Source organism: Solea solea, chromosome 4 (genome assembly GCF_958295425.1).
Source record: "Solea solea chromosome 4, fSolSol10.1, whole genome shotgun sequence".
Taxonomy (NCBI): Eukaryota; Metazoa; Chordata; class Actinopteri; order Pleuronectiformes; family Soleidae; genus Solea; species Solea solea.
In genome coordinates this window covers 13,802,630-13,817,075 of record NC_081137.1, presented here as the reverse complement: position 1 = coordinate 13,817,075, position 14,446 = coordinate 13,802,630, and the positions used below count along the sequence as shown (strand labels likewise).

General features: G+C 40.5%; 1 protein-coding gene across 1 annotated transcript in view; it reads right to left on the bottom strand.

Moving 5' to 3' along the window:
• Positions 1-14,446, bottom strand: part of adora2b (adenosine A2b receptor) — a 34,211-nt gene extending 19,765 nt beyond the window's left edge. The window contains exons 1-2 of the mRNA XM_058627557.1: positions 13,969-14,446; positions 13,386-13,858 (exon numbers count right to left, since the gene is read on the bottom strand). Coding sequence (XP_058483540.1) covers positions 13,386-13,708 — 323 coding nt within the window. The 5' untranslated portion in view covers positions 13,709-13,858; positions 13,969-14,446. The remainder of the gene's footprint in view (positions 1-13,385; positions 13,859-13,968) is intronic.

The following is a 14,446-nucleotide window of genomic DNA, read 5'->3' as shown; positions in this document are numbered from 1 at the left end:
TCATAGTATAGTATGTCGTCCAAAATCAACCATAAAAGTCACAGTATAGTATGTCGTCCAAAATCAGTCAAAAAAGTCATACTATAGTATGTCGTCCAAAATGACCCAAAAACATCATAGCATAGTATGTCGTCCAAAATCAGTAAAAAAAACTTATAGTATAGTATGTCGTCCAAAATCAGTCAAAAACATCATAGTATAGTATGTCGTCCAAAATCAGTCAAAAAAACTTATAGTATAGTATGTCGTCCAAAATCAGTCAAAAACATCATAGTATAGTATGTCGTCCAAAATCAGTCAAAAAAGTCATAGTATAGTATGTCGTCCAAAATCGGTCAAAAAAGTCATAGTATAGTATGTCGTCCAAAATCAGTCAAAAAAGTCATAGTATAGTATGTCGTCCAAAATCAGTCAAAAAACGTCATTGTATAGTATGTCGTCCAAAATATGTCAAAAACGTCATAGTATAGTATGTCGTCCAAAATCGGTCAAAAACGTCATAGTATAGTATGTCGTCCAAAATCGGTCAAAAACGTCATAGTATAGTATGTCGTCCAAAAGATGTCAAAAACGTCATAGTATAGTATGTCGTCCAAAAGATGTCAAAAACGTCATAGTATAGTATGTCATAAATAAGCAGTAGCATAACGTGGGGTTTCAGTCAGGGCCTTTTAGTAAAAAAAAAAAAAACACGCACAAACACAACCACATACAAAACACACTATTATGCACTATATTCACGAGACAGTTGATCTGCAACAATCACAGCGCACACGCACACCACTGCGCATCTATAGGCTACTGCATCGTTACCACCACATCTTCCGTTATTTCACTCAGCAACGGCAATTTCACAAGCCATTATATGACACAAAAACAAGCTTCCACAAAAGCATAGGCGTCAGCTATTTATGATCAACAGTTTTGTCCTCACCACTTCTAAATTTTTTTATAAATTTATCATTAACACTCGAACTACCGGAAATGATGTAGGTCTTTTGATTGGCTGACGACACACGTCAGTCAAAGTTATAACAAAATAGGAAATGGCAGCTTCAACGAAAGGCCAGCAATTCTACTGGAGCAGGTCCACGGAGCTATGATGCGTTTAATGACATATGGAAAATCCAGCTCAGCTTCACAAAAAATAACCATATTCTTTCTGGAAATATAATCATAACATACTGAAAAAGTAATTGAATTCAGACACACATTAATTTGATTATTAAAAAAATAAATAATAATAATAAAAAAAATACTTTTCAGGGCAAGTCAGCACATATAGGCACGTAAGTCAGCTACATATCGAATTCAACCTCCACACACACGTCACATCTGAATCAAATGAATCAAAAAACAATATTTTGCCAATATTTTAGAGACTCCCCCCAAAATCTCACAAATCATGTTTGCAGGGGAGCTCATGTCTCCCTCGTAATTGGCACCAACACTGTGATTCTGTGTAGTCAATTCTTCAATGTAGTTTAGAAGTGACTTTTAGAATCTCGCTGCAGACGAAATCTTAATGTGCTTTGACAGCATTTCAGTGACTGCGTTTATATTTACACGTCGAAATATAGTCATGAAATAGCATTGAGCTACTAGATGTTTTAAGATGTTTTAATGTAAAATAGTAAAAAAAGTGAGTCAGTTTGAACATCGACACTTAAGTTGGACTTTATAATTATAGGTCCATAAGTAAACTACGTTTTATCAGTTTGATCCATATTCTCATCTTCAGTTTCTGTCTCATAAATAAATGAATGAATATCAAATCAAATGTAACATATGGTAGGACTGCAGCCTTTTATCATCCATTAATGAAATTAAAGTCTGTTAAATGATGAATGAATGGATTACACTGTATAAAATGTAAGTGTTCATTTATTGACTAAATGTCATGGTCATTGGCTTGCGTTAATATTTCTGCTCAACCGGATTAAAATGAAGGCTGTGCTCTTTGTTTACCCGTTGCCATGGTGAATCGTAGTATCAGAGCTTACGCTTAACTCAGAGTGAACATACCCAGAGTTGATTGTACTAATGCTGATCAGCTGTTCTGAAACCGAAAACTCGTAGTTGGTCAACCTAGAGTTAAGGTTTTAACTCAGAGTTTGTTGAACCTGCTTTCTGAAACGGGCCCCTGGACTCCAGGGGCTCTGTATCGTTTTGAAATGTTTTAATGCTTTCTATTTGTACTGACTTTTTTGACGTCATTCTGTGAGTTTTTTTTTTTAAAATGTGCTCTATAAATACATTTGAGTTGAGTCCTCTGTTTTGGAAATTGGTCGTGCAGTTTTATTCGAGTTCTGCGGGAAACGCCAGACCCTGCACATAATATGCAGCGTTTAAAATGTGTTTACAAGACAAGCACATTTGAACACTCCACAACATTTGGTAACAAGTCACTGTAAAAAAGAATCAGTTACAAATGAGTTTTTAAATTATTTTTGAATACTGGTTTGATGGTATGATTATACACATGTAAGCAGCAAGCTGCAGCAAAGTTAATTTTAACTATTCTAAAAACAGCTTTTCACTCAATCTATATGTGATGACATTCTACATAAGCTGTTGTCATGGTTATTGTATATACTGTACAATAAGAGCTAATGCAGTGACTTATAGTGGCGTGAAAAAGTACATGAACTCTTGAATAAGCACACTTTCACCTCTGTAGAATGACTTGTAGTCAAAAATCAAAATAAATAAACTTCCGGGGAAATGGTGTTGCCGTTGATGATCTCAGCACAGCAACTCACCTTGTGATGCGGAAGGTACAATTATAAGCCTCAATAATTCTGAAACATGACCCGTAAAACCTAAACAATCAGCTGGTGTTACTTTGCCACTAATCCTGATTAAACACACACTGAGCAAACTCATGTGTGCGCTGTAACGACGCACATCCTGCATCGCCTGTGAGTGAATATACATGTATGTATGCTTAGTGTGGTGTTTCAGTGACCACATGCACACAGTGTGATAAAGAAAGCAGGCAACACAAAAAAAAACAAATGTGCCATCATTGTAATTATGTAATGGATTGGATTACTGAGCTTGTGTCTCACTGTAAACCTGAGAAGATCCTTTGTACTATGTACATGTTTTGTATGTTGCACTGTATTCCAAGCATCCCCCAATAAAGAAATCTTTCAAAAGAAACACAGCTCAGGAGAAAACACACAGAAACTGCTGGGGTTCTTCATTTTAATCTCTCTCTTGACTTAGTGCTGTATCGGATTTTACAGATTCTGGATGATCCCCGTAGAGCCACGGCTTGATAGAAATATAATGTGAAATTCTGAGCTGATTCACACAAGTGTCCTGACTGTCCACATCACATGAAATGCACTGGAAGCCAGTGAAGCTGTTTGCTCAAAGTCACTCAGGCGAGCGACCGCATGGTAATGACTCACACACACACACACACACACATACAGGCTGATGCTCTTGCGCACGCACATGTGACAGTCTTAGCTGGAGATGCCACAAATAATTCATCTGACAACGCGCGCTTTTGCAGCTCAACTTATGCAGCAACAATTTGCAGTGTTGCTTAGTCATCGGTAAAGTGTGAGTGAATGACGAGCAGAGCTTGAGCTCATGTGTCATCGACAAAGCCATCTGCCAAATCCTTGTCGATGAACTTAAAATAAATAAAGAGTTGTTCAAAGTCGTATTTACGTTCATATCTACATCGCTGCTTATACTAACTGAAGAAAACGTAGTTAATATAGAAAATTGGGGATGCCATGGATCGTGGAATCCAATTAAACTGAATTGGTGAAATGATAATCCCAATCTAAGAATCATGAGACCAGTGGAGATGCATAATAGCCCTCACTTTTGAAAAGTCCAACCTGCAAGAAAAATGTGTGTAAAATGTATTCGTCTTTCGGCTTTTCAGCGATTGTTTGCCTCCATCTTTGTGTCCTCTTCTGTTACACCAACTGTCCTCATGTCCTCCCTCACAACATCCATGAACCTTCTCTGTCGTCTTCCTCATTACCTCCAGCGCAGCAGCTCCATCCTTGACATCCTTTGTCCAATATAATCACTATCCCTCCTCTTGCACGTCACCAAACGTCATCTCCAGGCTCTCTTCCACCTGCCCTCTCCCCTCTCTACAGATTACAGATTACAATATCATCCGTGTCTTTATAAACTAGTCGTAAAATTGGGTTCACCCACGCTGGTTAAAACACGGGCATTTACAAACACAACTCCTCCTGACAAACTCTGCGTAACCGTCCAGGGACATTTCAGTCAACTAAACCATCACAAGCCGGTGCCATTTGGGTCTAATTAGCGGTTGAGCGTCCGTGCTGTCTCTGCAGTCTCTCATTAAGTGGCTCGTTAGCCTTTATTTATGGTTACAGCAAACACCAAAAGATATCATTACGTCCAGAAGGAAGCGACTACTAGCCTCATGAATACACGCGCGCACACAGAGTCACACACACACCTTATCAGACACACCATTAACAACATTCAGTTCTTCATTCTACATTCAGTTCTTCTTTTTTCTTCTTGTTGAATTGTATACTATAGTATAGTAAACCTCGCTTCTTAACACAAACACCAGGGTTTCTCACTTATTAGCTTCTACTTATATTCACTCATTTTTACTTGTTATATTATAATATACATCTGTTTATTAAATGTCTACGCTGTATTTTCAATAAAGTCGTCTAAAAAAATTATCTATTTTTCAATAAATTAACTTGAAATTACCATGTCAAGTGACTGTATTGCAGTGACTCGGGTCATTTTCTTGTAATGTTATGTAAACACACTGATTGGGGCAGCCCATGGCTCAGTGGAAGGGAACTTGGTAAGGTAAGCAAGGTACCCAATCCCCTCATTGTTAATTGGACACTCTAAATTGGCCACATGAGAAATATAACATATTGTGTGCCAGACCTATGGACTTAACAACATTCTGCTCATATTCAATTTATCTCATCATAAAAAGCAGTAAATTGTATCATTTTGGTGTAAATTGGGCAGCATACAAATGGAAAGGCAGACGTTATTCAATTATTACAAACTAACTCTCGTGGCAGGTTTACATACTATTTTTAAAGGTCTCTTTTGTAGCCATCCAGATTAACCCTTAGACAAAAACGTTACATGAACACACCCAGAGCACCAAAATGCATTCATAAAAAATTACACTATTAAAATTGTATACATTTTTTTTAAATGTTTTAATCCATCAGCCCTTTCCATGCATATCAAATATTAATGAATTTATAAACTTTTAACCCTTAAATTCCCAAGTTTTTGTTAAATTGTACCTTCATGTTATGGTCTAAAAAAAACACAACAAATGAATTATTTTCAATGTACTTCATGCAAACTGGATTATTGCAGCCTGGTATATGTGAAAGAAACATTTATTTATATGCACTATTATTTTTTTTGCAATGTCAGAATTCGTTCACGTTAACACACCTAGAGCACCAAAATGTGCTCATAAAAAATTTATTAAATTGTTTTTGTCATGATGCATCAAAAATAGTGATTTGAATGGATTTCAATGTGCACATGTTGGTGCGTAGGTGAGTTAGTGTGAGGATTTTAGTTAACGTTGTAAAAATGTAAAAAAAAAATAACAATATGCACGAAAAAAAGGTTAAAATATTCTAGAAATTAAAAGCCAAAAAACACAAAAATGTGTCTAGGTGTGTTTAAGGGTTAATTTGCTGCCCCAGAGTTTCCAAAAACTGAGCCAGCAGCGTTTTACAAAATCACTCTGAAATGCCTGTGTACAGTGGACGGCAGGTGTATCCACAGCAGAAAACACAGTAGTGTGGATGAAGCACTTGTCACTGCATAAAGGGCACTATTTTCAGACATAATGCGAGCAGTGCATAGAGAAGGAGAGCAGGTCACTGCAGACACAAACACAGACTCTCAGTGAGCCACAAATAGCCGAGGAGGAAGATTAAAAAAAAAAAAAAGAGGAACCGGTCACACTACTTCAGGAAGACACATTCACCTTGTGCTGATTATGATGTGTAGGTGATTAGTGAGAAGTAACCAACATCACTCGTCTACAATTGAATAATTAATAATCATATTTAGCATCACATTTGTTATGTACACACGATTGTTTTAGTTCTACACTTATCATCAGTGTGTTTTTTTCCTGTTATGTGTTAAAAAAAAAAATCTGAAAGAACTGTGGCTCATTGTTCAGACATGTGAAAACATGAAATCCCCCTTGTTGATCCTGTTTGTCTGTGTTTTTGGTGACGAGCAATCGAGTAAATAAGGAACAGTTCTTATCCACACCATCATTATTTATGAACTTATTAAAGGCGGTGGGTGATGACAGCGAACGGCAGGCTATGAGGAAGTAGCTTTCATGTGTAGTTTTAGATGCAATTAATTTGCCAATAGAATGAAAGTCACATAACCTGGAACAACGAGGTTGCTTAATCATTATTATATCAGTCAGCCTCTGAGACCAAACACAGTCATAGGATCTGATAATTATAAAAATCCCAGTGGTCAATTATTCATCCGTGTGTGTGTGTGAATCCAGCTTTGGTCCTGTGGCTGCTCGCCCCAGGGGGCCTTAAATAATACAGCACGCTGCCCACAAGATGGGAGATGGGTGAGTGTGCAGAGGCTTCAAAGCTCATCATGTCCATGTCGTGTCCCCACACCTTCCACCTGACTCTCTCCATCCTGTGCTCGTCCCAATTACACGTATGACAGCAGTGTGACTGCGTCTGTATTTGTTTTGCATGCTTCCATTCTCCACACATCCCATTCACTTCTCTGTGCCGTCGTGCTCGTCAGACTGCCACACATTCCAAGCTGCATATGAGGGCATGGACAAAGGTTATATTTTTTTGTCCAAAATTTGGATATCTGTTAAAATTTGGGGTAAAGTTCAAATTCCAACCTTAGTTCACAATATACAGCCTAGAAGTGCATCTGACACTGTGAAGCAATTACTGCATAGTCCAGCGGAGCGTCGTGTGAGAGCAGCTTGGCCTTAAATCCACTTCAAATGCTATTTGCAGGAGGCGATTGCTCTAAGACATTTCCTCTGAAATGTCATAAAATAAATGCACAATGTACTGCTGTGTTTACATTTCATTACTTAAGGCGCACGATTGTTTCTACATTCCTGCAGCAGCACGGAGCATTAAAACCAGTGGAATCTCTACGAGAGAGCACAGAATGGCTTTTTTTCACTGTGCTGCGTCACTTCCAGGGAAGCTCAGTGTCTCTGCGATTGGATAAACACGGTAACATCCTCACTTCCAGGGAAGCTCAGTGTCTCTAGGGAGTAAATAGACCAGTGACCAGGCGTGGATGCAGGATTGGAGGGACTGTCTAAAAGGCACAACCACTTTTTGATCGACAGCGTCTTCTTCAGTCCCATACGGATTTTGCGACTGAAATCCAGACACAAATAACAAATCTTTGTGTGTTATTTGCTTGGCAATATAACCCATTTCTGTTTGTTATTATACACTGTAAAGTACATAATTATCATGTTTCCTTTAACAGTTGTTCATTCCTCCATTCACTTTTATCAACGTGGGTTTGGTAGTGTTTTGCGATTCTGACAATGGGTGGGGCTTAGGAAGCTGCCTGCTGATTGGCTACTGAGTTTTGGAGCGACAGCTCAATGGACCACAAGTAGTCACAGGCTTGGAGTCGCTGTCCATCTGGAACTACCTCCGACAAAACAGTTGTACGGTTGTCAGATTATAAACGTTAGCTGTCGACGGGGGAAACTTTGTAAATCGCAAACAAATGGTTAGAATCGCAAACACAATACCACGGCACAAAAAACAAATCAGGGAGCGCAAAGAACAAGTGAGGGAGCACAAACGCAAAAGAGTCAGATGAAACAAAATTCCGATCTTTACAAACAAAAAGTCTATTTTCAAACAAATAAAATACAATTTTTGAATGATTAAATCGGTATTTTGTTTGCAATTTGTGTATTTTGATAGTGTGGTTCATTTTTGTTTGCTCATAAATTCATAAAGTCTTGTTTGCTTCTTAAAAGTGTTGCTTGCATCGTGACAAGTGTTGACACAAATCTAATTCCATAAGCAACAGACTATTTTCCAGTGATCCTAAAAACCACAGCTTTAAAGGGATAGTTCACTGTAATGTGAGCGCCCCCTGCACCAGGAACCAGACATGGGCACTTGTTCTTACTGAAAACATCATATCCCTGCAACGAGTTTGCATCAAACAAGATTAATTATCATTTATCTTCAAACAGATCTAGGCTCACCTGCTCTCCCCTTGTTTCCTGTCTTTATGATAAGCTCCACTTTTAAATACAAATAAAAGGCCTTTACATTCAAACCTTGATCCAACGAGTTCACACAGTGATAATTAAGTCTGTCAGTCGCACACTTCTCTTTTTGTGTTGTAGTGGTGTTTGGATCTCGTGTCACCTGGCAACACCATGTTATGCTGTCGACACACAAATGCTCCCTCAGGCAGGTCTGATAGTTTTGCCAGAGCCTGTTTTCCGATGAAGGACTCTTCATCGGAATCAGCTTCAAATTTCCTCCAAAACACATTGCGATGGAAATGTCGACGTTAATATTAAACATGTTGAATGAACATCACACGGCACTGACAGTGATTTAGTCTCCACAGCAACTTGCAGGGTAATTTCAGGCTGCTGTTCACGATGATGCATCTCACTCTCTGTATGTCAGATATATACATCAAGCATGGCACTTAACCACGCCCCTGCATGTGCTGAACCAGAGACAAGAAGACTCTTACACCAGCCCATTTAAATGAATAAGATCTAATGTGCTGAATCTGCAGCCTGAGGCAGGAGGAGGCTCACTGCCCTGGCCACACGGCGAGGCAGTGCTGCTGATGTGGATCCAGTAAATCCTAAAGCTCCTAAAGAAAACAACAGCCGGGGCGTACAAGCACTGGAGGAGAGTGTTGAGTGGGTGTTTTGGTCTGTCCTCTCATGGGCTTTAAAACATGTGCTTCTGCCCTTTCCCCTTTTCACAAACATCTGTGAAAACACTTTTATCATGGAGAGATTTGGAGCCCCAAAGGGCTGCGGACGGGCCACACTCACACACACAGTCATGACTCCATGACTTTGGAGGATCTTATCTTGGCTAAAACTCATTTCCTGGAGACAGCGTTTGAAGACGCATTATATAAGAATGTATTTTGTTGAGACATCATTTATATGCTATCAGAGATTAAGAAAACATCCATCCCATCCATTGTCTACTGCTTTATCCTCCGCCGTGCCAATCCGGGTTACACCCTGGACAGGTCGCCAGTGCATCACATGGAGAACAATTGTCACATTGACACCTACGGGTAATTTAGAGTGTCCAATTAACCCTTTTTTTGGACTGTGCACACACACACACACATGCAAACTCCACACAGAACGGCTGGAACAGTTACGACCCACAAGCTCTGTTTATGCTTGTGTTTTGGTCTGTTTCACCAAATGATGCGGTGTGTAGGTCTTTGACCTACACACCGTCTCTGTCTTTGACAGAAGAGTCTGTCAAACACAGCTCCACCAAGATTAGGGGAATGATGAGGGTGTGTTTGAAAAATGAAGATGACCGAAAGAGGAGGAGGAGGAGGAGGAGGAGGTGCTGCTGGTGTGGCTACTTCTCCCCTGGATAGGGAAGTAATTGGGCTTCAGCAAAGCTCAAAAACTCTTTCTCATACACATTCTGGGTTAATAATTAACATATATGACGTTTTCACAGTCCATCCGTGTCTCTTATCTCTCCTCATGTGTTAATTCTCCACCTCTGTGACCTACACCTGTTAAATATACACGGACCTTAGAACGCATCTTCATTTTGAAACTCGATGACGTATATCGCGATGGCTTACTTTTTTTTTTGTCCCCACAGAAAACATTAGTGCATAAACACCAACCAACCAGCCCTCCCCTCTTTCCACCACAACTACCACGCACACTCAGAAACACACACCAAACATTATTACTTGTTATATGAGCTGAACATACACACACTAATCACGCACTAGGGAGCCGGGCTTTCAACGGATTCTAGAAAATGACTTGTTGAAAACACTGGACGTGGAATGTTACGAGAACATCACCGTCGGGTTTATCCAAGATGGGTTTGAGCATCACATACACACGTTGGATGAGGTAAACGCACTTACAGCTTGTTAATATTTCAGACCCTAAACACCAACAAGCCAGAGGAATACCGAAGGTCTGAAAGAGGAGCTAGAGAAGATGTGGGGAGTAAACACAACTGTGGTCCCAGCGTGATAGGAGCACCAGGGGCTGTCCCTCCCCCCCCAAAAATGGGGCTTCAACAGATTCCAGGAACAACATCCGAGATCTTGGGTGCAGTCCTTGAAACCCTCGGCAGAACCATCAAACTCCCACGCTTCTCTGAGACGGGAGGAGACTCAAGAGACCTCCCATACACGCACACACACACACACACACACACACACACAAACATATATCTATGTCAGACGGTCAAACTTTCATTTAATACACAGCAGATGACCTGAGGTGATCTTTCCATCTCTTAAAACTCACACATTTATTGTGTTTATTGTACAAAACTCTTTTCGACTCTTTCCATTTTAAGTTTCTTTAAAGCAGTTTTTTTTTCATTCCATCATTCCACCCAAGGGACCTGTGTAGGTGTAGTAGAACAATGGAATAGGAGTGTGCACTCACTCTCTCTCTCTCTCTCTCTCTCTGAATTGCCTCCCGTGAAGCTACACATTAAGTTGTCAGGCTGTAATCTGAGTCCAGAGGAGGTGCACCAGTGTGGTCCTCTCTCAGATCACTTGATTTACCTAATGCTGACAGGCTATCATCCATCCATCCATTCATCTATCCATCATCTACTGCTTTATCCTGCACATAAGGGTCGCAGGCCTGCTGGTGCCAATCCCAGCTGACATAGGGTGAAAGGCGGGGTCACACCCTGGACAGGTTGCCAGTGGACATGTGGGAGGAAACCAGAGAACCCGGAGAAAATATAATACATTTAAAAAAAAAAAAATCCTACCTAGTCTATCTTTAATTGTTGGTTCTTGCGATTTATCCCGTGTGTGAAAGACGCTTTCATCTGAGACCTTCTTTGCCGTCAGAAGGTGGACGAAATATCTGAAAGGTCACTTTCACCTTCACTGGACTCTGTCACCACCGTTATTAACGTGAGAAGGGGCCAACTGCCGCACAGGGAGGGACCTGCGTGTTCACCAGCGTGCACATGCGCCGACATGCATGCATTCTTGCACCATCTACCAAAACAAAGAACAGAGGAGCTTGGATCTCAACACACACAGCTGGAGTGTGACCTCATTATCTGCTCAGGATGCTGTGACGCCACTATACTTTTTTTTTTTTTACAGAGAAAACAGTAGTTGCATCGATGTTTAAACTCCTCTACAAAGTTTGTACGTACAGCATAAGAGGTGGTGTTATGATTTGGCGTTCATTCCTCAGTCAAGAACAAGCATGTGGAAATGTGGATTTTACAAGCCACTTGGCTGGTGGCAGACAGCCCTGCTCCCTGACTGGTGTCAAAACTGTCTTTGCCAACTTTTTTTGCCCGAGTTTGAGCGTAATTGAAATGACAGCACATCAGAGCCAAACAGCCCTTAAGCATGAACAGCCCCCCCCAGAAACACATCCAGTGCCCACAACATTCCCTGCTCTGAATTTTGCCTTTTCAAACAATAATAATAATAATAAAAAAAAAATCCAACTGCCAACTCCCCGATCATATGAAAAGCCAAAAACAACACAGGAGACCCGGAGACACAGGAGTCCCATCTGATAATAAAGCTGAAATTCTTCAATTCACGGAAACATCAAGCAGCGCCGTGCTGTGCCCGCCTGTCTCTGTTTCCTGAGGCGGACGCGCTCAGCAGCTGCACGCTGGAGCTCTGTGACCTTTGCCATCAGGCTCAATGGAAGTGACACAGGTATTGATTACACACACACACACACACCGGTTAATGAGCTGTAGGAGATGTCATATTAAAGGCTGCCTGCTGTTACTGTTACAGTTAGCTACTTACTTTCAAGTACTCAGACACACTTTGTTTAGGGATCTGCTGCTGTAATTAATGTAGTAAAAGGAACAAAAAATGAACAAAAACTTGGTGTTTACACTGAATCCAACACGAGAATAATATATTGAACAGACACCAGGGGGCTATTCCACTGTTTGCAAAAATAATGGAAAAAAATCACCTGTTTTTCACTTGATTTACTACGGAATTAGATATATGTCAATATTTTATAATACTTGTCACGAAGCAAGCAACACCTTATGAATTGAGCAAACAAAAATGAACCACAAGATCAAAATACGGAAATTGAATCATTAAAAAATAATGAATTTTATTTGTTTCAAAATACACTTTTTATTTGCAAAGATCGGAATTTTGTTTGCTCTGACTCTTGTGTGTTTTTTTGTTTGTGATTCGGACCATTAGGAAGCTGTCTGCTGATTGGCTACTGTGTTTTGGAGTGGGTTGAGGATTTTTTTTCATTGTCACCACACACACACACACACACACACAAGTTTGTACTGCTATTCTTCTTAAGGAAACTGCATTGATTTCCAATTATTTGGACACCCAAGCCACGACCAGTAAGTTTAACCCCGATCTTAAACGAACCACAATTCAAATGTTAGGCCTAAACTTAACCAGTTCCTCAAAAATGAGATTCTGACTCATAAGATGACCAAGATGACCAAGATTACCAAAACCCCTCAGATGATGAAATCATGATTAGATAACAAACACTTAAGTGTTTAAGTCTGTCCCCTGACTCCACAGGTTTCATGTGATTACCAAGTTAGGACTTTTGATAAACATTTGATGTCCTCAGAAAACAGAAGACGAACAACTCGCTGTTTTAAAATTGCCATCACAATTTGTTTTTAAATGTTCCGTTTCCTGCCAAAGGGAAAATACGATACTCTCTATACTCTCTATATGTGACAAATGTTAGAAACAATTTATATCTTTAAGTTCTCATCCTTGCATTAGATTACACAGGTTAATATCTTAACAATAAATCATTCAGAGCTGGTGTTGATGTTGCAGCTAAAGATTTTTGAACATTTCTTATGGAAAACATGACAGGATTTAATTATTTTGGTGAGCACGTTGATGCACATGGAGAAAGGAAATTTGAATCAACTTCTTTTGCATAATATGCAAAAAAAAAAAAGAAAAAGAAAACACGTGGTTTAAAAAGTCAGGTCACTGTTTTCTGAACTGTGATGAAATGTTCCAAAACAAGAGTCTTGCAGATTGTATAATTACACTTTAATAACAGTCGAATTGACTTTGACAGTCTTGGTCTGCACACTCACCTCAGAGGAATTTTGACTGCCAAATATCTGTCGATGGCAATGGCCAGCAGACTGAAGATGGAGCTCTGGGTCAGAACCAGGACAAAACAGGCCAGGAAGAGACATCCATAGAAGTCCAGAACTATGCCGACGCTGATGGTAATGGCAAAGGGGATGGCGAGGCAACCGACCAGAATATCCGCCACAGCCAGAGACACCAGAAAATAGTTGGTGGCGTTCTTCAAAGTGGAGTTGATGGCCACAGCCCAGCAAACCAGTATGTTGCCGGATATGGAGAGAATCGCAATCAGCACTTCAATCACGATATAGAACTGTGGAAACATCTCAGCAAAGTGTGGTGAAGGACTAAAACCTGCAGCTGTTCACAGAGAAGACGCTCAGCAGCAACACTGTCTCTAATCCCAGAGGAGTAAAGAAATCTTTCTGCAGTAATCCAGCAGTATTCCACAAGTGTGAGCTGCACAGCCAGCCATCTGCAGGAGAGAAGCGGAGTCACGTTTGGCACAAAAGCAGACTCGGATTATTCTTGCACCACAGAGTTGTCGTAAAAAAAAAGTAGCAGATACTAAATGTTCTCGCTCACCTTAATAGACGTGCACATTGTTTCTGGAGGTTTTCACAGCGATATAGACGGATCTGTGGAGAGTTCCAGGGGCGCGCGTGTATGTGTGTGGATCTGCAGCACAGGCACACTGTCACACAACTTCCACGCGACAGCAGTTTTCAAGTGAACGGAGAATCACAAGAGAAAAAAAACCCCAGAAGGGTGGGGGGTGTCTGGATTTCACAGATAAGCCACTCCCCAAAGACACACACACACACACACACACACACACACAGACAGTGGCGGATAAATGGTGGAATCCCGGGCGAGTGTCACTGGTCCACCGTGCGTAATTACGCGCCGATTAAACAGCATCGAACGACGCCACCACGTGTTTTCTGTGTAATGTAAACGCTGTGTCGTGTGTAAAAACACGCACGACAACAACAGGAGCAGCAGCAGCAGCAGACACAGAACTCCCACTACACATGCATCTGGTTTTAGTCAGGCTGATTGT